This window comes from Polyodon spathula, chromosome 19 (assembly GCF_017654505.1).
Source record: "Polyodon spathula isolate WHYD16114869_AA chromosome 19, ASM1765450v1, whole genome shotgun sequence".
Classification (NCBI taxonomy): Eukaryota; Metazoa; Chordata; class Actinopteri; order Acipenseriformes; family Polyodontidae; genus Polyodon; species Polyodon spathula.
In genome coordinates, this window is record NC_054552.1 from 1503041 (window position 1) to 1529440 (window position 26400).

Below are 26400 nucleotides of genomic sequence, written 5' to 3' on the forward strand. Positions count from 1 at the left end.
AATTTTCTGCATAATGATAATGTAACAATTCTTAAACGGAACAGAAAATACTAGGTAACTGTTGTAGTACAACCTTGCTCAGGATTGGACCGAATCCCAGATCTGAGCCCTCACGTGTTGTGCCTCTATTCTATAACATCGTCTTGTAAGTGAATTTCGCATCATTATGCTATCTGATGTTGTCCAGTATTTTTACTTGAGTCTATCAACAGGCATGTTTAACGTGAGTGATATTTTTTGCAGCAGAAAATGTGCATGTTTGGGCACCGCGAGATATTTTGATTATTAAGCAGGTTCTGAAGTGATAGGAAAAAAGTGGTGATGACGCCAAACATTTTTTTTTTTTTTAAATTAATTTAATTGTGAAACGTGCGAATGGGGAAAATAATTTAATATCGATCCTCAATCATTCTCGTCACAATACAGGCATTATTTACGAATCAGAATCGATTGCCTATCTGGTGTCATTCTGCAAAACTAAATACCTAGTAACAAACTAGTTGCAGACGGAGACTCGGGTTTTCGCCGCAATCTCTAGCCTGTACAGAAGTGTACGGCGATGTTTTGTTATGCTAGGGTTGTATCTACGTCATTTGGGCGGTTGCTTCAGAAACACAGGTTCACCATTTTAGTGACTCAATTTATGCCCACGATGCGGTAAATGCAGTTCCTCCCAGCCCACTCACCATGGTAATTCCAGCGCAAGTGGACCACTAGCTCTTACTTTTTGTTGTTGTTGTTGCTGGAAAGCCCTTTTAAGGTGACTACTTATTTGTCATCCTCCACATTGATAAGTCATTAATGGGCTTTTGGGCACTTCCATTGCATAGTCGTTTGAGCTTAAAAAGACACGTGAGCTTGTTACCTGCACACTGGCCAATCAAGTTTGATGTAAACCGGGAACAGAGTTAAAAAGCTATGCAATAGGATTCTTATTATAGTGGCACCATTTGCAGTCTTGTGTCATCCACCAGAAATGGAGGTGGGGTGATCACAGAATTATTCATATATGCTAATTAGGTCTGTGAGGTGGATGTTAAGTTGTTTTCAGTTAACAGTGACTCTACTTTCAGCCTTTGGCCAATCATGAGAGCACCTGTGCACTATCAACTCTGTGACTGAGGACCACTGCATGGTTTGAACCAGGGGTGGAAATAAGACTCCTATTTTACAGCAGTTTCCCCCATTCCAGGTTTTACTACAAACTTGATTAGCCACAGTGTATAGTAACAAGATCAGGTGTGTCCTATTAAACTCCTAGTAAAACCAGGAATGGATCAGACTGCTATGCAATGGGGGTCTTATTTCCATCCTTGGTTTGAACGCTGGTACAATGCCATAGATTGTATTAATGTGCACACAGCTCGACCATTTACACATAACACGTGATCACAGGAACAATATGCATGTTCCTCCATTTTCAGAGAAATTATGATTCTTCAAAATAATTCCTAAAAAGGTTTTTTTTTTTTTTTTTAAGCAAAATTAAAACATGTTTCCTAGTGTATGCTTGGTTAAGGGTACTTGATTTTAAAGTTTGTATTTTTCTATGCACTGTAAATTGTGTCTATCCTGTCTGCTGTATCTGTCTAGTACTGTGTTAAATGATTTCACCCAAACTACTATAGGCATCTCTTGTAAAATCATATTTCCAACAGTGTTTTGTTAGGCTGTGATCAATGGATTGACATTGCCTTTATTTCTTCCCTGCAACCCTAACCCTAACTCAATTTGTTTTGACATTGGTTTTATGTTGGGAAATATTTTTAAGAAAAATAAAAAACTGAAATATCTTGCTTGCATAAGTATTCAACCCCCACACATTAATATTTGGTAGAGCCACCTTTCGCTGCAGTAACAGCTTTAAGTCTTTTGGGGTAAGTATGTACCAGCTTTGCACACAGTGTCGGAGTGATTTTGGCCCATTCTTCTTGGCAGATTTGCTCCAGGTTGTTCAGGTTGGTTGGATGACGCTTGTGGACCGCAATTTTCAAATAGTGCCACATATCCTCAATGGGATTGAGATCAGGACTTTGACTGGGCCACTGTAGGACATTCACCTTTTTGTTCTTGAGCCACTCCAATGTTGCTTTGGCCTTGTGCTTGGGATCATTGTCCTGCTGAAAGGTGAATTTCCTCCCAAGCTTCAGTTTTTTAGCGGACTGAAGCAGATTCTCTTGCAGTATTTTCCTGTATTTTGCTCCATCCATTCTTCCTTCAGTTGTAACAAGATTCCCAGTCCCTGCTGATGAGAAGCATCCCCACAGCATGATGCTGCCACCACTATATTTCACTGTAGGGATGGTGTGTCTTGAGGCATGGGCAGTGTTAGGTTTGCGCCACACATAGCGCTTTGAATTTTGGCCAAAAAGCTCTATCTTGGTCTCACCTGACCACAAAACCTTTTCCCACATTGAATCTGGGTCACTCTCATGTTTTCTGGCAAACTCCAGACTTGCTGTCAGATGGTACTTTTTGAGTAATGGCTTCTTTCTTGCCACCCTCCCATATAGGCCAGTGTTATGCAGAGCTCTTGATATGGTTGACTGGTGCACCATTACTCCACTCCCAGCCACTGAACTCTGTAGCTCCTTCAAAGTGATTGTTGGCCTCTTTGTGGCTTCTCTCACAAGTTTCCTTCTTGTTTGAGCGCTGAGTTTTGATGGACGGCCTTTTCTTGGCAGTGCCTGGGTGGTGTGATGCAGCTTCCACTTCCTGATTATTGATCCAACTGTGCTCACTGCGATAACCAAACACTTGGATATTATTTTGTACCCTTTCTCTAATCTATGCATTTGTATTACTTTATCTCTAACTTACAGCCTTACCAATGATCCTTCAACAGTGAGGTTTTTATCCAGAAAATGTGACAGCAACTTTAATGGTTCACAGGTGGAGGCCAATGGTAAGGTAATTGTGTCCTCGTTAGGGCAGTTTCTTTCATCGGTGCAAACTGGGAGCTTACACAGCACAGGGGTTGAATACTTATGCAAGCAATATATTTCAGTTTTTTATTTTTCTTAAAAATATTTCCCAACATAAAACCAATGTCACCTTACAATAATTGATTCTGAGTTTCAGTGTTTAAAAATAAAATATCAAACAGAACGGAATTTCAATGTACCATTTGTAATTCGGTAATATGAGAGAATTGGTCAGGGGTCTGAATACTTTTGCAAGGCACTGTATATATATATAGATAGATAGATAGATAGATAGTTGCTGCAAATCTATTTGAAATAATAGGAATACAAACATAATAATCATAACAACATGATGCAGGTCCCCAGTACATATCTTTTGTTTTTTTAAACTTTAGCAGCTCAACTCGTGGGTGGTGCATCGTGAGTCACTAATACTCTGTGGGTTTTCTTAAATGAATCTAACCCTGTTTGAGGCATGCAGCAGTGTGAACAGCCCTGTCACGCAGCGCTGGTGGCCATCACGTCTCTGTCCCCCAGAGCCTTAGGAAACAAGATACATCAGCAATACACTGGACTGTATTTAACATATTAGCCATCTGTTCCCAAGCTCTAGTTAACATTTTAACTCAGCAGTGGAGATGTAGTCCGGTTGCCAATCTAAAATCCCTACCAAATACTGTGCCGCCTAGACACAGACTTGCTTATTGTAAGGTACCAGAGGGACTGCCACTTTGAACAGCAGAAGAGCCTGTCTTTATTAAGCCATAGCTAGCCAGCCTGAATGGAAAATAAGTTTGCCCCTAGATGTTGCTTTTTGCAGCAGGGAACCAGTTACAGAAAATGTGTCTAAGCCCATTTTTAATGGAAGTGAGATACTATTTATGACAGTAACCCTCAAGATTGTAGTTTTATTATGATGTTTTATCTCATATGTATTGAATTAGGTGATTCAAAATGTTTAAACCTGAAACGTACAAGTTAAACCACACAGTACCACTATCTTACATGTTCACAAAGATGCTGTTTTTTGCAGAAGTACCCTCTGTTTTTTCTTTTGTTTAATAAAATTTAGTCTAATTGCCCAGTTTGGCAAGTTCATACATGATTTAAACCCACTAACTCAAGTCTTGGCACGTTGAAAAAGTTGGCATCCTTGCAGTTTTGCATAGGGGAAAAAAAAAAAAGTTAAAAATATCCAGCTCTGGGCTCTAATTTCAAATCCCACTTAACTGCATTTGAACTTTTGAGACACTACATTTTATTTTTTGTGCCCTGTGTGAATCATACAGGATCAACTGAATATTACGAGTGAGAATAAGCTTTGTATTCGATGCTACAAAAAACAAAAAAAAAAAAAAAAAAAACCAACATAATCCCCAGCTCCTATTGAAATAGCTCAAGGATAAAACTTTAAATGCATTTGTCAAAAAAGTTCCACTTTGACAACTTTTTACACATAGTTGCCACCTGGATCATGTCTATAATGTTTTTTGGGGTTTTTTTTGTATAGGGCACTGTGCCGCCCAGAGGCCACATATTGTAATGGCCATGTCATGATTTTTGTACACTGCGTTACAGTTTCCTCCTGCTTGAACCTCAGCCTGCTGCGGGGCGGGAGATGAGAAATGCAGGCTTTGCGGTGAAACTCAAACGCAGACTCGAGCTCATACTACTTTCCTGACATTCACAATTCAGTTCCATACTTTGCAGTGCACATTTTGTTTTTTCAATGAATGCTGTATAATGTTCTTTATAATCAGTTCTTTCACCGATAATAAAAGTTCAAGTTAGTTATGAGTTTAAAGTTTTATCCTTGAGCTATTTTAGTAGGAGCTGGGGATTATGTTTTTTTCTTAATGCTTTTTGTGGCATTGAATACAAAGCTTATTCTCACTCATAATATTCAGTTTATCCTGCATTACTCACACAGGATGCAAAAAAATATAAAGTAAAGAGTGTCTCAAACGTGCAAATGCAGTTAAGTGGGATTTGGGCTTTGAAATTAGGACCGAGAGCGAGATATTTTAAACCTTTTTTCAAAAAAAGATATCTCTTGTCTACAAAGTTTTTCTTTTTTTTTTTAAATCTTTTGTCTATAATCCCTTTATTAAATCCATTATTTATGTATATTTTTTGGAAGATGCGTTTGATTTTACAGCAGAGCCAAATTCTTTTAAATTCACTTAAAAAATGTTGAACAAAAGTTTGGCACATTAGGCCGAGTTCACCTACAACCATGCAGAGTAAGCAGTTGAACACAAGATAAATTGCCTCCTTTGCTATAAAACTGTTTTTTGTATAAACAACTCTGTGTTAATATATTACCTACAACAGGCATTTTTATCATTCAGTCAATATCTGTTATACTTGTATGATTTCTGTAACAATGAAACAAAGGAAGGTTCATATGAGAATGATTTAAGCGATGGCGGTATTTAGATATAAATTCCAACAATCAATTGCATGGACCCCACTGTCATAGGCATGTTTTATTACAGAACTGTTTGAAAAGGGAGCCCCACCTGAAAACAGGAAAAGGATAATGCAAACGAGAAAGAAAAAGTAGTGCAGAGATGCAGTACATGTTTAATGTATGGGGCTGGTGAAAAGGAGGTGGGCTTAGGGTATATCTACATCCTGTGGTTTATGTAGCCCACATAGAGCCACAGCAGCGATCCCCTTTTCCATGCATTCAATATAGGTGTCGTTTTTACCAATGAGAAGCTTGTAGAGCTGTCTGGCAGACCCCAGTTTGAGAACAGCTGAGTTTTGTGGTATGTGGCTGTTGTGTGGCTCTGTATATGTAGTACAAAGCACATGGCTTGGGGTATTTTCTCTGAAAATGCACTTTAGGAAATACCTGATTTTTTCAATAGCCCATGCAGCATCTAACCCCTACAGTAACTAGACCGAGAAAGCATTAATGAGCAGACCTATTAGGATGACACACCTTGGTGCCTGCTACCCTGACAGGCCCTTGTGTGGTTAAACAGCTGGAGTGCCAAAGGGACAGGCTGGTGCTCCTCAAAGGCTGTTGTTACCTTACAGCCTCTGAGACGAATGACACACTCGGATGAGTTTAAATGTGCCAGTTTGCTCCAGGCTGCTCCGCAGGAAGAGTCTGTGCATTTGGATTTACTTACTAAGGAGATGTGCAGCACATAGCACACGCACTGTTCTAGTCCTGCACCAGCTATCCCCCCACAGAGGACATAGCAGGGCTCCTGATGCAATCCCATGCTGAGACCTAATAGGGTTAAACTGCTGAGGACCAGCTGTCTTCTCTCTTCCGCAAGGCCTGGGACAGTCACTGATTCCCCAAGTGCTGCAGATGAGCGGTGAACTAAAACTAGTATCAATTCCCATTTAAAGTTTCTCATTGTGTGATTAATGGCCTGCATTTCCCTTATTCTATTAAGCTGTGCTCAAAATGTCCATTCATCCAGGATCTGTTACTAGCTAGTGTGTACTTTGTTATAACAATCTGCAAATTCAGGTCACCCAACATTAGGATTCTGTGTACACGTTTCCAAATCACCCTGGTAAGTTTTTCACAAGTTATAGAAGTCGCTAGCTATCATAGAAATATAAAACAACCAAAGATCAAGGAAAAGTTGTAAAACAGCAAAGCTTGCAAACATACATATCTAATTACAGGTGTAATAACAGATCTTGATCTTGCTAATTTAAGTGATTAATGCCTTGCTATTACAGAACACTTAAAGGGAACGCCGGATTTCCCAACAGACACGGTATCTTATATTTAAAAATTGGTTTTAATTTCAGGTCTTGGATATGCACATGTCTTTGGTGGGTAGCTGTCGACAGCTTTGCAGATGGCCCGCTCTTCACCTGCACAGCACAGTCATCTTGGCTGAAAATAAATTCAATGGGCTTGTAAGCTGTTGTTTGCTGCAGGCCAGAACACTACTGTCATCGGCAGGGAGGCTGGAGGAATCGGCTACAGCTAAGAATGTCGTCTCCGATGGAAGCAAGGAGCTGCACAAGCCAGTGATGCTGAAGGAGGTCATTAAGTGTTTGGCTCCACAGCAAGGACAGGTGAGTTACTTTCCAGGCTCATTGAAGACATTGCTTGAGGTGTATTTTAGTATCTTAAACAATATTGTACAGCATAGTGAAAAAAGGAAGCCGGTAACCTCCACTGTTTGTTTTCAAACCCTTGACAAAGGTATGTTAAACATGGCGAAATATTGGGACGTTGGTTCTTTTGAGCAAAAACTATTATAGTTTTGGTCTCCGCCTTTTGTTACATGGTAGAAATAGCGAGGTAGACTGATTTTGTTAGATATGCATTTGAATTAAACAAGAGCATTAAACATGTATAAGGCTGTGTGATAGCTTTGAAGAGCAATGTAAGTTGTCAGTTGGATAGATATTACAAGCTTGATAATAAGTTCTATTTACACCTTGGTGCTGTTGGTGGGTTTGTGTTCAGTAGTATCTGTTAGTTCAAGACGGTCATTCTGCTTAAAGCTATTGTAAAAACATCTGGGTTGATTGGACCCAAGTCACAAATTTGGATGCCTTTCAGGTAACTTTTTGAATTGTTGAAGGAACCTGTAGATGATTCTTTGAAAAAAAAAAAAATGGCAAAGTTACTCAAATGAACATTGTTTAGACTTTACACATCATGAAAATGGCTTGAAGAAGAAAAAAAAAGGGACGGGAATTCACATTCACAAAAAAAAAAAACGTTTCAAATTTAACACTGAACTGATGAAAAAGATCTGAACTGGGCGGTGTATTAGCATGCCTCAGATGCCAGTCCTGTATCAGTGCAGATGGGAGTGAGTCAAGGCCTGCTGCTGTGACTAAAACATCAGAAGAGGGTGTAACAAACTGAAGAGCCACGTGTCACTGCCTCCAGGGGGCTGCACGGGGCGGGAGGCACCAAAGAGGCAAAGCGGTCAGACCCAGGGGCTCTCACTGTGACTCTGAGGCTCTGGAACCCCAACCAGGCCCGAGAAGTCCAATATAGAAAAATTTCAGGTTGCTGTAAAGTTATACCTTTCTGTTCTGACCACAGATAGTATGTAGGATATAGTCACTGCACGTTACTAGTGGTGGTCGAACACTCTTGTGGTTTTTTTCTTGTTTGGGTTTTTTTTTTTTTTTGCAAGGATATTTTGAGATTTAAACCTAATTTAAAGTAATTTTGTTTTGTATCTTGGGTGAAGATGTGACTGTGTGGCTGAGATACAGAATCTTGTCAATCTTAATAAATAGTAACGGTGGTATAAGCTGGGTACCTGGATCTTGAAGTGTATCCAGATTTAAAGTAAAAGGATTGGTAAATCCCATTTATCAATAAATAATAAACCTGATCAATGACTGTGATCACACACTGCGATTGCTAAATGAGACCAGAGTTGGTTTGTGTTGATTAACCCTGACTGGTTAACTGGAGCTTGACAGTTTCCCTGACAAAGGCTCAAACAGGCCATTTTCTGATAAAGCTGTGTTTACTGCTGTATCAATTGCTCATGAAGGGTTTATTTTTGTATATGCAGCAGGTACCACTTAGCAATTACATTTCTATAGCTCTGCTTTATACACTGGAGTGTCTCAAAGAAGCAGTTTACTGATCAAGTGAATTTAAGAGCAAGCTGTAATTACTGTGAGTAGGTAAACGCAGCCATTAACCACTCAGCTACACACACACACACACACACACACACACACACACTAGCGCACAGGTGCATTTTAACTGGCTATATTATTCATTTTTTTTGTGTTAGTTACTGTAGGAATTTTAATTTTTTTTTTATATTGCTTTTGTTATATGTAGCACGTTTTTACCGGAGCTCAGTTCATATACAATTTGATGTATATGCCGCATATCACCTTATACTATGTTAAGTTTCCTGTTTTATGTATATTTTTGAATGCAAAAATGCAACTTCTCGAACTCCATAGAGTTCGCACAAACTGTTTTAAAAATTTCAAAAAATGAAATAAAAAAGAAACGTGTGACCAAAGGGGTTATCATCTTAACACACCTAACAATGGGATACGATGCTTTTTATTTACCATCTACCAATTTAAAAGAATGAATAATACATCTAGGATATATGAATTATATTCTGATAAATATCCAGTTGCCTAATATATGTCATAACTGTATGCAAAAGAGAATCTTTCTGAATGCAGAGCACATGTTTTTAAACATCTTGCTTACCTAAGCGGTGGGTGTGGTTATCGGTTACATCTATTACTTCCTATTCAGTCTATTGCGTAAGAATCACGATGGCCACGGTTTGGCATTACCGTAATGTTAGAATACAAGCCGTAATTTAAACCTGGACAATGTTTTTTTTTGTAGGTATGTGAGCAGTTGGGTCAAGCTCTGCAGCTGGCAGTGGAATCATTAACAAAAGAAGAAAGCTCACCTGATAATGTATGTTCCCTCTGCTCTCACATTTGCCTCGTTCGCCTCCTCCTCATGTTCATAAATTATACAAACTGGATAGGGCTCATTAACTGCCAAATTAGCCTTTAAAAGATTACTTTTCACACAATTGAATATTATTCCATTCACCTTGATGCAGATGCGTCCCGTCAGCTGGGTTAACTGTTACTCTAATTATTTTAGCCATCAAGATGCAATTGTAGCATTTGGCTAATTGAATAATGGCCAGCGTGGGACCTGAGCAGTGATTACAGATATGGATTTGATAGCCTGCTCTGAATCAGAGAGAATGGGAATCGCGTTTGATTTCGTTGCTGCACAATTGAATATACAGTCGCAGTCAGCAAAATATTTTGCCCAGTAACACAGACACATTGCCACAATGCACATTCAGCTATGCATCTGTGCAGTTCTAGGATTTTGGAGCTGTGGGGTCATTGGATGTTATCCACATTCATTCTGCTCAAGGTCCCTGCGGCAATGGACTGGATTATGGTCAAAGGGGCTGTGATGAGAACGAGGGGTTTTGCTAATCTTATAGGTCTGAAATTCCGTTGGGGCACAGCTGGCGGATTGCCTTGTCAACAGCAATCCTGTAATGAATAGCATTAAAAAGGCTGTGACTGTAAGCAGTACAGGTACTGTGAGAGTAAGTGTTGGAACCTGCACCGTGTATGCATATCATATCGCTGGGCAGTTTTAAGTCTGGTTTTTAAAGGTTTGTTTTCTGATTACGTCCTACAAAGGATATAGAGAGAAAGATCGCTTTTGAAATGTGCCTTGCTTGTCTACCACCACTTTTAAGTTCTAATTCTGCCATGACTGTACCCTAATCACTCTAGTTCTTTTCCACATAGACTCAAACTAATACTTTTTATTTTTATTTAGGAGTTATTTATTTATTTATTTATTTATTTTACATCTTTCAGGTAAAACTTATTGAGTTGGAAATCCTCTTCTCTGTGGGAAATCCAGCTTTCCATTAAAACACCAATAATCACCTCCTAAAAGTTTTTCTTTATTGAGGTACAGTTGCTTTCCATTAGTCATCTACAGAAGCTTGCTGCTGTGGAGGGTACACTCAAATCAATACAGCTACTGAAACTCAGTTACTACAATACAATAAAAAAAAAAAAACAACAAGCTGTTAGTGTTATCCACTATGACTCCAATTATCACTTCAGGCAGTTTGTATGGCTTCTTCTCCAAGTATGGCTACCTGAACTAAGGCTACTACCATCAGTGTCCTTTACTTAGTGTCCATAATTGCAGCCCCTTCACTTTCCTCTAGTTTCTTAGGATTTGAAAAAGGTCTTATGGTCAAGAAAATCTTATGAAATTGTTAAAAAAAAAAAAAAAAAAAAAATGTGCAAGTGCAATGTGCAAGTGAATATTGATCACTTACAACCCACCCACCCCTGTTGACTCATTTTCTTTGTAGCAGTTTATCCTATGAATGAGTACAATCTGATCTCTAAATTGCAGAACTTTTACACCATGTTCCCCCACCAGCTTCTGAGACATCAAGCAAATTGAAGGCTCTCATTGCGGTTTAGTGAGCTGATCAATTCCACCCACTGTGTGTGGGCGACCACAGTGGACAAGAAGTGCTGGGCTCCCCCCTGGCAGAGAGTCTGGGATTGATGACAGTTCTGGGGAGAGACGGGAAGCCCTTCTTTTTTCATTTCTCTCCCTGGGCCTGGCAGGCAGGCACACATCCAGGCTGCACCGCGGGGAATCCTCCTGGCCCTTCAAGCGTGACCAATTGTACCAAATTAATGAAGGCACCGGTAGGCGTTTGTCACAAGAGTATTCCTGTGGTTGAGGAATTGGGCTGTCACCACCTGAGCTTGCAAACCAGTACTGTACCTGACCCCACGGGGCTCCATTTCCCTCATCAAAAATAGGCCAGTCGCAGTTTTTTTTTTTTCTTTTAACTGCTGACAAAATGAATTACTGCAGTGCTTCACTAGTGGGGATTCCTGTTGGTCTGTCCCAGGATTTCTATTATATTACAGTATTAAAAGTTTTTTGAAATATGGTTATTAAAAAGTTTATATATGGGATGTTATAAAAGTTGTAAGCTTGTCACAGATAAAGAACAGATGGGACAAAACTATTTGTATTCCCTTTCAACATTATCTGCCTAATAGAAAAAATAAACAAATCTAACAGTTTAATGACATCCACTGTGCTTGTCTAAAATTCATGGGGAATTCAAAGGAGGTCAAGCAATCAATCAGTCCTTTTACTTATCCTGATAAATCAGTTGACACAATGACAACCTGGCAAGAGGCTCACAACACCACAGCAAACCACATTAAACACAATAAAAAAAGCATAATTAATCATAAACCATAAAACTATAAATAAAGGAGTAAAGAGGGTTGAGCTGTAATTATGTGATAGGATTTCACAATTGAATACCTCTGATACAGCAGGGTATCAACCTCGGTTTTATATAATAATAATAATAATAATAGCAGTAAAATACACAATATGCAAAATTGGTGCAAAGCTGATTGTTGGTCTTTTTTTTTTTCTTATTGTTTCTGTTTGCTGTGGGTCTTGCATCGTTTTAGCGCCTCAAGTATTGAAATGCATCTTGAATAATTAATCCCTGTAATTAAACACTAGCGGTTTGGGCTGTTTGGCTCAGTGATTGACAATGGGAAATGAAACCCTGCAGAACAAGGTTTCTAGATGTAGATGGGGGGGTATTGTATAGGGTGTTTCAGGATACAAGCTGGTCTCCACTCCCAGGTGGTGATCATTGACTTGTGTGTGATGTCAGGTGTCAGATTGGATTGTAGAATGTAGATGAAACTGGCTGCAGCCCTGTTTAATATTAGATGAGATTGAGTTTTACACACTCGCTGTGCATGACAATATTTGATAGAGAAAATACATTGGGAAGAGGTCTCTGAAAGAAGAAGGTTATTCATTGGCATGCTGTTTATTGATGCTGCCATCAGGCTCTTTCATCGACAGCTGGGTTTTGTAGGTCACTGCTCTAACAGTAGTGGCCTGAGAAATAGCCAGCATTTGCTGTAGTGAACACAACTTTGTTCAATATTGATTGTTTGCCAAGTTGAAGTGTCCACTGGCATTTCAGTGGAGATGCCACGTTCCTGTACATTGAAAATTCCTTGTCTAACAAATATACAAACAAAAGAAAACAATGTTCCTTAAGTGGCCTATTGATAGGTGTTTAAGTACATCTTGTGACTGTGATTTAACATCCTTTGAAAGCTAGCAAGAGTTCTTGATGTTCCAGTTAAAAGCTGCTTTAGGTAAAGTTTCAGATTTTACACTTGAGACCGCTTGTGGAATCCAAAAGTGAGTTAAACAAACCAAAAAAAAATGTTCTGGTGCAGAAGCAGGTTGGTGATGATGTGTTGCAGACAAAGTGGATGTGTACTGTAAGCCAGCACTCTAACCACTGAACTAATAGGACTGGGCACGCTTCAGTGAGAGTCTTGGTAATTGACAGCCGTTGAGGGAACTTAATGAAAGATGTGTCCAATCCAGCTGTTTATTTCAGCCCTTCTTTTAATGGTTTAATTGAATCAATCAATTGAATCAATTAAACCTCCATCTACTGTAGGTCCTGAAGTAACTAATTATCACATTGTTGGACAAGTATTGTGCACCTCCTGATTTTACTGCAGTCTTTATTTATTTATTTATTTATTTTTATAATCACATTACAAGAGCTCGCAACAAAACTTGTGTTACTGCGAAATAAGGTTTTATTATTATTATTATTATTATTATTATTATTATTATTATTATTATTATTATTATTATTTCTTAGCATACTATTATAACTGATATACTGATTTTTAAAGAGGAAAGATGATGCGATTAATTTGTAAAAAACTGAACAACTTCTGTAGAAGGAAAAGAGGAAAATAAACTGCATTTGCAAATTAAAATTGAATAAATTGTCAAAAATAACTGTGATTAACCCTCAGAAGGACACGTCGTAAAACTGACTTTCCTGGTAACCTGGGATCCAGTCGGACCCAGCAATTAAACAGCATATAACTAACAAGTGGAGTAAATGAATGAATGAAAATGTTTATATGAATTTTGCTTCCCCGTTACTTCTAGGCATATTTTGGTATAATGTGTTGTTTATGCTATGCAAAATGGATAAGATGGCCAATGCACACAGCTGTCTCCTCGCAAGTGAGGGCACCACTGTATTCTGGACGCAGCAGTTTGTCCTAGGAGCATGGCACTTGGGCACGTGAGAAGCCTCCTCTTTCATTTGGTATATCGTATAAGGTATACTCATGCCTTAGTTTCGTTTTGCTTAGGAACATGTGTTCAGGACATACGATATGTCATTGGAAAATCTGAACTGTTGCGGGGCCCTCGGTCTCTACGGACCCCAAACCTAAAACCATTTGGGAAATTCAACCAGGCTACCTGGACTACAATGATCCTTTGAATAGTGTAACAGGATGAGTGCCTGACAACTACCTAAAAAAAACAAAAATCAAGTCTCTAGATCCACATAATAACGGATACTAAAGCACTGTTGGGCCCCAGGTTACCTTATGAGGGTTAAGTGAAGGGGCATTTTCAATGCAGCCATACAAGCTAGTGTCATGAAAGCTAAGTATGCTTGACCCTAGTCAGCACATGGATATAGAGCTGGATGCTGCTACATTGGGTTCTATAGCGTCACGACTCAGCCAGCATTTAAGAGAAGTTCAGTGTCTACCATGTGAAGCCTAGGGTTGGATATTGGCACCAATGTCCTTGCAATTGAAGGCTCTTGCAAACATCCGTTTCGATAAGTGCTCTTCACAATGAAGAACAAAAAATAGCCGCATATACGTCCGGACAGAATCCTTAAGCAAAATAAAAACCTCTATTCTAATGCATGGCACAGTATTTTATGTAAATAAGAAGTAAGGCTGGTGTAATAATTTCCATAATAATTTTAGATTTTACATAAAAGCAATGAAATGTGCATCAGGAATTTATGCAGCACAAAACAATGTATGCTAGTATTTTAAATGACTTATTTACTATTTCTTTTTGTGGGGGTTGTGAAAGGCAGAAACATGTTGCTGTGAATTTATAACAGCACATTTTATTACAATATTTACTTTTATGAAATGTGTTTTCCTGCTCAACCCTAATGCCCTGTGGACAGCACTAATGAAAGTATGACGCATAACAGCCAGCATGCAACACATCCTCGGTTGTGATTTGGAAAAAAAAACAACCTTTTTTATTAATGGAAGGATTGTGGCACCCGATTTCAGATGCTTACAGGATTTCTATCCTTTAAAACGGAAAACATCATCTGGAAAAATTGCCTTAAATCTCGTTTTTAAATGGTTAAAACCACCAATTATGATCTGATCTAAAAAGGTTTGGATGCATCATTATTTCTGTATATTTTTACAATTTTGAGGATGTTTTTTTGGGTGTACACAAGGTGCGCAGTACACTTATTGTATTCTATATACAGTATGGTATAGAATTTTTCATTGGGTAGTATACAGGTGATGTAACTGATACATTGCAGAGAATAGATTTTAGCATGTGGAAAGTGCTTCTTTAATGCTTTAGAGTTGTCCTCTATCTTTTAAAATGCGAGTATGAGATTATTCACACTTGTGGAACCTCACCATTTCAGTACCGACCCTAAACAAGGAGAATTCTGAAAGCATGGTCTGTGTGTGGGCTCGTGCGAGTTTCAAGCACTGTACTGTATCTTAGGTCGAAGTAACTTCTCAAATGTAATATTGGCGTGTTTCCATTCCTGTTCAAAGCTTGAAAAGACTTTATTATAAAAGCAACGGTTGTGTGATTGTTCATCACTCAGAGACATGTGGAAACACAGAGAGATAACAGAACACTCAGGCTGTGTATTTATTTAGCCTCACTATTGTGGTGTTCCCTGGAGCTGTGGCTGGGTTGCTGTTACTTGCCCACATTATTTCATGCTTGTCAACCTCTCAGGACCTCTCTGCTCCTGATCTTTGGTGGGTTGTTAACAATCTTTTTTTCTTTTCTTTTTTTTTTTTTTTTACTTTATATATAATGTCAGCACATGGTGGAGGAAGGCATTTTTGGACTGCAAATTACATTTTTTTTTTTTTTTATTGATTCAACAAGGTCAATTACTTGACTGCCTTATGAATAATGAGCATTGAGATGCACAGTTAACGTGTAAATTCAGATGCTGAAACTTCAGCAATAATGAAATGCAGTGAGTGTGTGGTCTTTACATTATTTTTTGCCATGTTTGTTTGTCATAAGGTCGAGACCGTGATATTTTGCACTTTTGACATCTTTTCATATTAAACTCACAGCTACTATTCCAAAACGGAGGCTATCAGGATATTGCAATACCTATTTATGAGATGGCATAAAAGCAGAGGTTGAGAACACAGTGAATTAGCCTAGATTGTAATGACTTCAGTCTCTCTACCAGTAAATGAGTCCTGCCAGATTTCAGACTGCGTTAGCTTTCATTGGGCAGAGCTGGGAGGTTCACTTCTGTGACAATAATGGAGGTGTTCTAGAATGCAATAAAGGCACAACCAACAACATTGAAATTCCAAATGGGGTTGTAGTAATATAGCAGATATATAGCAGATTCTATGTAATATTCAATATATAGCAGATTTTATGTAATATTCAATATATAGATTTTATGTAATATTCAATATATAGCAGATTGTATGTAATATTCAATATATAGCAGATTCTATTTAAAGTGGCAATGCCTGCTTTATGGCACTGTTCTATTAAAAATACAAGAAGAACCCTCCACCAGAACACACCGCTGCATAGTGTGTCAAAATCAATTGCTACCATTCTCCAAGCTCTTTAAAAAGAGAAACACGCAGTGTGTCATCTCTTTTTCAACAGTGGACCCTGTTCACAAACTTTTTTTGTTTGTTTTTTATAAACTTTCTGCAGTGCTTTGTTAAATGGGAATAAAGTAGGTCGCTCAAAATCTGTTGCAAAACAGGGTTTCAGAAACTGCAAGCTTGATCGAATTGATCGAAACAGGCTTTAACGAAACATTTCTTAAAAAAGACCTCAAAGCTTTGTGAACAGGGCCCACGTGGCAGGCTTTCTGAAAAGCGCTGTGGAGACTTGAGCATGCTTCATTTACTGTGAGCAGGCATGAATCAGGAGGCATCGGCTGTGTGTATCGCCAGCATGCTCCAACAGTGCTCACTGGGGCTCACTCCATCCACCGTCTGCCTTGTGATTCAGGTTCAGAATGACAGCCCTCACTGTCGGGATTGTAACACATAAAACCCTACTGGGGCGAAGTAAGACGAGGCAACTCTCCAACAAACTTTTGTTTTTCTGCCACTGTTGCATCAACTACAGTAGTTGTAGGAGACATTTTAAAAAAAGTCATATTCAGATCTAAGCAACGTATCTGGGGAAACTCACCTACCAGTAGTTTCACCACTACCATTTTAGTTTTCTCTGTCATATATCTATCCAAATGAACTGGGCTGAATGTGTCAGGGCTTGTGTTACAATGTTACAAGTGCCTTTGAGTTAAAACAAATACCAGTGCACCTGGAAGCATTCTTTTTCTTCATATTCATCAAAACCCAAATGATCTCAAGCAAATTAGCTTTCCTAATAGCCACTAGGTTAGACAAATAATTACACCTGTCTTTTTCCTTTAAATATATGTATAATAACGACGTATACCTGTAGCATTTATTTTTGTTTTGTAATACAATCATATCTCTCTCTCTCTCTCTCAGATTTCTAACTTTAATCCAAGCACATCCTATAGAAGTGTCAGGGTCTTCTCAGTACGGGAAGATTGTTTTTATTATTATTATTATTATAATTTTTTTTTATTTTTTTTTTGATCCGCTATCCTTTACAGGTGCCCTCGGATATTTCTTTCGAAAGAACAGTTTTGTGGGATGAGTCAGAGCCCACTGACTCATACAGGCAGCATGAGGCTTAGACTTACTAATTGGAAACAGTCTGAGATTTAATTAAAGTGCAGTTGTCAGCTTAGCGTAACTGATTGACAACTCGCAGAAGTATGTTTTATCAATCCAGCTTGTTGTCCTTGTTGTATGTTGCTTTAGTGCCTTTACTTGCGTGTTTGCTGAGGCTCGTTTGTTTTTGTTTGCTCATTAGCATTCAGACAGTCTCCCATCATCTGCAAACCCCTCTCCAGCATCCTCATTTGTGAACAGTTATGAGCTGTTATAAGTCTTCTTAATAGGGGGATCATACTTTTTTGTGTTTGAGAGCAATTGTCATATACATGTGTACGTTTGTTAAAATTGGTAAAAATAACTGCAAACCAATTTAGTTAGAGTACAGTTTATGTCCAATGTACTTCAGTGACAATGATATGTAGTAAATGCAGTTCAGATGTACTTGCATACGTACACACATTTGCTAACATACATTTTACTATTAATACATTCATAACACTGGTAAATGGAGATGTAATAAATGCATACATATATGCTTGAATACATATATACAAAAACACATTCTGTCTGCGGGTGTTCTTAACACATTTAATTCTAATAAGTTACAAACAATGACATTTCAAGGTAATGTAGGTACACAAAAATGTGAATAATTGTGATATAAACAACGTCTACATCCCCTTTCAAAATTTTCACCTTTTGTTGCCTACAGCCTGGGATTTAATTTTTTTTTTTTCAATTATCTACACATCCTACCCCACAACTTCCAAGTGAAAAAATATACTAGAAATTTGTAGAAAATTAATTAAAAATAAAAACTGAAATAGCTTTGTTGGATAAGTGTCCACCCCCCTTGTAATAGCAATCCTAAATTAGCTCAGGTGTAACCAGTCGCCTTCAAAACCACACACCAAGTTAAGTGTCCTCCACCTGTGTTAAATTGTAGTGATTCACATGATTTCAGGATAAATTCGGTAGTTCCTGTAGGTTCCTTCTGCTGGGTAGTGCATTTCAAAGCAGAGACTCAACCATGAACACCAAGGCGCTTTCAAAAGAACTCCGGGACAAAGTTGTTGAAAGGCACAGATCAGGGGATGGGTATAAAAATATTAAAGGCCTTGAATATCCCTTTAGCACGGTCAAGTCCGTCCCTCCAAATTGGTTGACTGAGCAAGAAGGAGACTGATCAGAGAGGCTACCAAGAAGCCAATGGCAACTTTGCAGGACCTACAGGCCTTTATGGCAAGACTAGTCAAAGTGTGCATGTGACAACAATATCCCAAGCACTCCGTAAATCTGCCTGTGTGGTAGGGTGGCAAGAAGAAAGCCATTACTCAAGAAAGCCCACCTTGAATCCCGTTTGAAGTATGCAAAAAAAACCACGAGATTCTGTAGCCATGTGGCAAAAAGTTTTGTGGTCTGACGAAACTAAAATGGAACTTTTTGGCCTAAATGCAAAGCATTGTGTTTGGCGCAAACCCAACACAGCGCATCACCCAAAGAACACCATCCCTACTGTGAAGCTTGCTGGTGGCAGCATCATGTTATGTGGTTGTTTCTCATCGGCAGGGGCAAGGGCACTTGTCAGGATAGAAAGGAATATGAATGGAGCAAAGTGCAGAGATGTCCTTGAGGAAAACCTGCTGCCCTGTGCAAGAAAGGTGACATGGCCAAAGTTACATCTTTTTAAGATCTTGATAAATGGCGTTGGACTATCTGATTTCATTCAGAACTATTATATATCAATCCAACAATACAGTACACCAGGAAATCAAATCTTACAGTATATTACTGCTTCTGAATAAATATGCTATGCAGTGCAATTTGCTTGAAGTCCGATGGAGACATGCATCAAGTGAAAAGCTGTCTTTCTACGTCATCTGGCTTGGAAAATAATTTTAAAGATATTAACTGCAAATTGATTTCCAATGTGTCTATCTGTCTCTATCTGTGCTGTCAAGCTGAACTGGGGCACTAAATCATTTTGAGTGGTGAGGGCCGGTACACTTATTCCTCTGTTGGTACCCATCTCCCACATTTAAGCCAGACGCTATGAAGAAAGGCATAACCAAGCAGGTATGTGTGTATGTTTTTGTTTTGTTTATCAGCATATGAACTTCAGAGTGATCGTGCAGCTCAAACAGTGTTCTATGTTTTCTTGTGTGCTTCTATGAAAAGCCTGTAAGACTTAAAACTTGTGGATTGATTTGGCCTTCACAATGATGGTGAGCAAACAAGCAGAATTACAGAAGCATTCCCCTAAAACACTGAAAACAACCCCTTACTGGCCATTAATAATAAGCATATTTGTTGCTAGTGGCTCAGGAGTCTGTGTCCTGTGCGTTAGGGTTATGGTTAGGGTTAGGGTTATGAGCAATATGAGCCCAGAAAAACAATGGAACTGATGTGAGATGAACAGATGCCCTCAGTATTTGTACTGTAAATAGATTCATGAATGGGACCCCCAGCTTGCTCGCTCGCACCCAGAGGTGGCTGCGGGAGACCCTGTATCGCACGTTTCATTTCCTGCTTCCTGGTATTATAGCTTGCCTTGTAAAAACAACCTTTCTTTGCAGCAAGGCAGCCAATGCACAGACACTGTAGCTGCTTGCGCATCGCTGTAGCATCGCAGTCAGTGGCTGCCAGTGCTGTTGGGCTGCAGGTTTTAGCTGAGTCCTAATTGCCAGGCAGGCTTGTTTGCAGTACAGTGACGCTGAACTGGTGCGGGTTGGCGGGGTCAGTGTTTCATCCAAAACTTTGATGTTTAAAAACAAGATATTCAAAGACCAATTACACACAGAAGACTATTGTGTGCAGTGAGCAAACAAGGTTGTGAAACCAGCATGCAGATAATTGAACACAGGAGCTGGGAGTGCAGCGGGAGGGGGGATGGATAAGGTTAGAAATAATTAGCATTATTTAGTCAAAAGTGACATAATTAGAGCTTGTTTTAGTAGGTTTGTTGTGGTGGTCAGACATGCAGGCAGTGATCATGAGCTGTACTTTTTGGATTGCATGGAATCAGTGGGGTCTGGATTGCTTTCTGTCCTTCCTATACTTCCAGAAGGAGTCTGATCACAGTTTGCAAAGCCACGCAGATCAGGTCCTCTTGTAAAGTATTTTCTCTGTAAAACGTTGGATCTGAGGATAAAGCAGAGAGAACATGCAGCCACTTTTTTGGCTTGGAACTTCGTTTCAGGAGACTAGGTTTCAGGCCACTGCATGGCACACCAGGAGAGACTTGGGGTTTGATACAGCAAAGTTGTCTCAAACTAGATCTTCCGGTCTCCTGGAACCAGGTTTCCAGCCACTGTTCCTGTAAAAGTGGCTTCGTGTTCCCTCAGCTTAAAAAGCAGTGGTAAGGGATGCTTACTGTCTGGTGTGTCTAGTCCTTAATCCACCTTTTCCAGACTTCCTAGAATGTATCGTTTTCTATCTGCAGGCGCTTTGACTAGTTCGCTAGGAGGTAAGACCTAAGATTTTTTTATGCAGCAGACATATTTTCTAAGAGCCGCGTCACTGATAATGTTTATATTGAGAGGTGTTTTTCTTTTTTCTTAAATAAGTATAAGGGACTTGGAAGCACCTGTTTTTGTCATGCATGCTACCACATTATGCAGTCTGCCAAACTATCCCAATATCCTGATACACAACACTTTAAACATATAATTAATATGATTAGACGGTGACACAGCGGCCACTACCAGTTCTGTACCTCTGCCTAGCATTCGTCTGGGGAAGGGGAAACAATACAATCTAGGTGCAAGACTGCTATGTATGCTGACCTCATCCATTTGGCAGGTTTCCATGCACACGAGGTAACAGGGAAGCGAATATCTTGTTTCCATTTACCAGATTAGAGGTAATCCAGCAGTGGCGTTTGGGCCGTCAAGTGCAGCCGTTCCTATATCACATATAACTCCATATAGCTCCTGAAAGCACCCTAACAGATACAGTTTCCATAGTCGCAGTAAGAAGCACTCAGAGTGATGGCACACATAACTGTAACCCTAATCAAAGAAACTAAGAAAATGACTGTTTCATCTTTACCACAAAGAAAAAGGCATCTAAGAAAAAAAACACCACCACTGTTTAAACTAAAACTGTAACCAGTGTTTTAAAAGTGCGACATACAGAGAGAGGTGGATTGTGAGCTAGCATTCGCTTATATGTTCAACTTTGCAAAACTATTTTGTCAAACCTTTTTTTTTTTTCTTTTTTATCTGTGCCAGATAAATATTATTGTTGTTAGTTTAAGAAGCAGTAAGGAATGAAGTATTTCCCTTTGCCGTGTATTGTAACCCTATACATCTGTGATCCCGCTTCTATTATTCATACTTGGCTAGGTTATCACGGGTAACATCTGCAAAGCCTATCGAGAGTGACACGCCTCCCTGCAATAACTCTCCGAGACCTCACTTCAGATGTGACCCAAGTGAAAGATGTATTTCATCCACCTACAGGATTGCTGCCTCCTGCTAAGGGATTTCATGCTGGGAATGTCAACTTCATTTTTTGTATGTGTATTTTTATACTCTGCGTATGTGCCAAGCTACCCTCCTGTTGTTTAAATCAGGTGGCTCATTTTCTTAGCTTGCCAGGGGTGTGGATAATTTGCCTACCCACAGCGGGTAAGGCCTGCCCTTCTGGTTCAGATTGGAGAACTGTAAATGTGGCCCGACAAGAAAAATAAGTGTCAGCTTATTTAACGCTAATGAACTGTTTTCGCACGTTCCGGCTGCTTGCCGTGCTATCATTGTAACTCAGAATATAATTAGACGAGCTCATTTTTCCCTCCAGCTGTGGTTGTGATTCAAACCCAGAATCTCTTGGCTGTTATTCTACTGCTGCAGGGGGTCAGCATTGTCATGACATCCTGCCAGCAGTCTGCATTGTGAGTTGTCAGCAGGGCAGCTATTTTGTTTAGTGTTATTTCACCTTTCATGTATGGCATCTAAACAATACCAGATTACTCTGTTGCTACATATTCCAAAGTGACGAGAAACATTTTGGATGTACAGAAACAGCCAAGGTAGAAGAAACAGGTCAGCCATATAAATCTGTGATATTTAATAAACTAATGTATATTGTAACAGGATTACAAAATTATTGCAACATTTAAAATTAAATGGTTTTTTTCAGATATGTTTTTGTTTGTTTTAAGCCAATGCATTGTTGCAATATTTCTCTTGTAGCCAAATCCAAAAAGGAAATGCCCCCAGTCTTCTTGGTTACCAGATTTTCCCACTGGTACACACACCAGCACCACCTGCTGGCCATGTAATACATACACTATAACAACTGAATGCATTAAATGAAAAAAGTTCATGGCCAATAATAGAAAGGTGGGTATTTGACTAACTGAACATACAGTGTATTGGTTTCACTGTCCCCTGAGCTTATTGAATTCATATGTAGCTTTAGATTTCCTTACATTTTGTGCTTTCAGTCTTTGAAATGGTCTCCAGGACTGGTCAATATGTACTTCTATTAAGGCAACCCCCTTGTAAAGCAATCAAGGAGTTAAATGACTGAAGACGTCTGCCATTCAGTGACTGCAGGCACTGGTGGTTTGGTTAGCTCGTCTCTTAGGCAGCAGTGTTACTCAGGAAGCCATTAAAACATCATCAGGCCTCAGTGCTCATGCTATTGTTGGTTTTGTATTTGTGTCCCTTCCTGTCCCTGTGTCTCTCAGCTTACCTGATCCCAAAGCAAATATTCCCTTTTAACCGCAGTGCATAATTGGCTCGGGAAAGGTGGGGGAAGCAAGTTTGTTAGCTTCGGCACAAGGGGAAAAAAATAATGTCCATTAAATGTATTATGATCGACAGGTCTGTTTGCACATGGAACACAGAGTTTTGTTGTTTTGATTGGTAAGTGAAATCCAATGTGTTTGTTTCAACATCCCTAATGTGAATATGCTGTTTCTGGGAAAGAGACCAACAGGGCAACCTGTTTTGCAGCCCTACAGGATCTCTTGTGATCGAAGTACAAAAACAAAACAAAGCTGCCTAAGTTATGTTTTGTCACACCAAGCCTATGTACAGTATATTGGTGGTAGCAGTGTGGCAGGTTTCATTACAATAATAAACCAATTAAAATAATTGCAGCTAACAAACTAATTCCACAAGACATACCCATTTTACACTTCGACCAACTACATAATTGTGGTTTTGATATAGAAAACATGTATTTTCATTGTAAAACATGGTATTTGTAATTAAGGTTAAAGGAAGGTTTAAAGCTTTTTCACTGGAATAGGTTACACTCTATTCCTTTGAATATTCCCTGCAGTGGCATTTTTTAAACCAAGTCTTTCTTCTCAAAAATAGGCAAATCTTGAATTCGTGTACAGTATGGTGATGCGTGTATTAAAATCACCAACAAAAGATGCGACTATCCGAGTACACAGACAGCAACGTGACTGACTGGCAGTTGAAAGATTCTGTAGTGGTTATCCTGTGTAGCGGACACTCTCCTCCTCTGTGTTAGCATAGCAAGCTTTCCCTCAGCGCCCGCCTGTGTAGCTGTAGCCGTGCAGTAGCCTCGAACTGGCACTGCTGCGTTCTTAAACAGGCGTAGTACCTCCCGATCAGCTTCCCTGTTTACCACAGCAGCAGCGCTGCCGAACCAGCAACAGGGTCCTCCCTTTCACAATCGTCATAAGCTCCCTGAGGAATTCCAAGAGAAGCTTTTACAATTTCAGCATTTCATTATTAGGCTCAGTTCTAATCAATCCCCTGTATTTTTCTACTTGCTAAGCAGTACCACAGTTCACAGAAAGGGAGAAAAAAAACAGGTGTGAGTAATCATGACTGGAAATGAGAAGCAATGCGTAACTATAATGCTTTGTATGACAGCAGACGGCTTCAAACTGTCTCTATATTTCACATTATTATATGATTAAGTGCATCTTTTATTAGATTTTTTATTTTTTCTGCAAGTTGAGGGTAGGAAGTTTTGGCTGCGTCTTAAATTGGAAGGAATCCTGTTCTTGCACTTGCAGGGTCATATGATCTCAGCAATATCTTCTGGGTCAAAACATGTTACTGGCTGAAAGCATGTTAGTCAATAGGGGAAGCAGCTGATTGGTTATTGACAGGAAAGAAGGGATGGGGACAACAATTGAGGTGAAGTGATCAAGCAAGTGCAACACTATTGAAAGCATTGATATCAAACAGTGGCTCCTTTATCCAGATGTCATGCTTTAAAAATGCATGTAGTTCTAGTACAGTAAATGATAAACCTAGCTATACTTATAAATACACATACAGCATTTGCACTGGAGGCCTCAATTGGTTTTGCTTTTTGGGGTTTTTCTAAACATAATGTGAATTATTTTTCTTTGGCAGGAGCTTGTATCTTAATGTTAATATATACTAAAAAAAAAGAATGACAGAATATGTTTAAGCCAAGTACTCTCAGAAAACAGCCAGAAGCTGTACTGTACTGTAAGTATGCTAAATCCTGAAGAAGCAAGACCCAGACACAGCACAGAGTTAGACATGGGGTTTGCCATTAACTCTAGTTCACCTTTCCTCTCCTAATGGCAGTCTGATTGCAATTGGGACAAGCAGGCTTTTAAAATTTTGCAACTTTTACCTGCTGTCCCTCCCCTCTGTCTCCCCTGAAACACACAGTTCACAGCCCCTTCCCCCTGTACTTTTAATCAGTTCTATTCATGGTAAATTGTTAAAGCCAACAACTGGAGGATGTAAGCATGATGCACCCAATTCAGATAATGAACATGGCCCCATGTTGTTTGCTTTCTGTTCCAGCCTCCCATGGGTAATAATGGGCAGCCTCAATCAGATCCCTATACTGTAAGATGAGATAGGAGATAATGATTACCTCTAAACAAAGCGTGCTGTGGCTCACAGCACAGTCTTCTATTCACTGGAGCACCAGTGGAGGGCAATTATTGTGCATCAGTGCTTACTTTGTGAGGTTAAACTAGACCGAGTGGCGGTTCACCTTTAAGTGCAGCATCTGCATTGTTTTTAAATGCATGTACGGTTATTTCTTTAACCCTTTCTCTCTTAGCGACACCATTTGCAGCTGCCAGCTATCAGTCAAGGCTGGCCTATGCGTGCTGCAAGGTGCATTTTACAAAGCAGCCCATGCATTTCTGTCTGGAAACAGCTGCTGCATAAAACCACTCAATTTCATAATGAGGGCACACTAATGAAACTACTTCTATTTGCTATGTGCAGTTTTGAAAGAAACACGTGAAATTGTCCCCAGCCCATTAGCCCCTTTTTTTTTTAGTTTTTTTTTGTCCTGCCATAAACCAACCAAGTGCTTTTCCCTACTGACTGGCAGGCTAGCGGTCACATGCTTTCAAATCAAAGACATTGCAGAGGAGGAATGACCTGGCCATTGAAACAGACTACCTGAAAGCATAGCATGTACACTCAGAGCTAAACACCTAGTTTCCTTTTTTTTATGGAAATACATGGTTGCTATCAAATGGGCATCTTTCAAAACTACCCAGTGATCTTATGAAATGTACAATAATTTCATAAGCTGTAAGGTGAATCTGTAATACTTACAGGGCATGAGGTAGTTATGTAATTATGTTGTAATAACTGTGTAATTACCAATTATTCCTGCTCTTGATAATGACTGTGTAATTACATGACAATTACATTGTGATCACCATCTTGGTTTAGCATGGCACAGGTCATTCCTATGTAATTACACATTTATTTCAGCAGCAGCTACCATGTAATACAGAAAGCAGGTGGTAACCCAGTCACTACCATGTTATTAAATGATTATGCATGCCCTGTAATCTGAAGTATTACAAGGTGATCATTTTTAAACACCAGTCTTTAGCTACAGTATATATGCTGTGGGGCTTTTTTTTTTTTTTTTTTTTTTTTTTTTTTTTTTTTTTTAACTAGCTCATGTTTAGAAAATAAAACCTGTCATAGATATCTCAGGAAACGAACATTGGATGGATGGAAAGCGACAGACTCCCTAGCACTGCACACCAAGCCCTGTGTTTGTGGCTGCTCTGGGCTTCACAGTAGGACCTCTTGGCTCTGTCTCCTCAGCTCTAACCATTGGTAACACTGCC

The 26400-nt window shown here is 39.3% G+C and overlaps 1 protein-coding gene across 4 annotated transcripts in view; it reads left to right on the forward strand.

Annotated features, from left to right (window-relative positions):
- Positions 1 to 79: 79 nt before the first annotated feature.
- Positions 80 to 26400, forward strand: part of mettl15 (methyltransferase like 15) — a 63498-nt gene continuing 37177 nt past the window's right edge. For 2 of the 4 annotated variants that reach the window (XR_005946852.1, XM_041219434.1), the window contains exons 1-3: positions 156 to 223; positions 6711 to 6983; positions 9268 to 9342. Coding sequence is in view for 3 of the 4 variants with exons in the window: in XM_041219434.1 (XP_041075368.1) it covers positions 167 to 223; positions 6711 to 6983; positions 9268 to 9342 (405 nt within the window). In the remaining variant the exon portion in view is untranslated. The other 2 variants (XM_041219435.1, XM_041219436.1) reach the window with 2 other exon arrangements.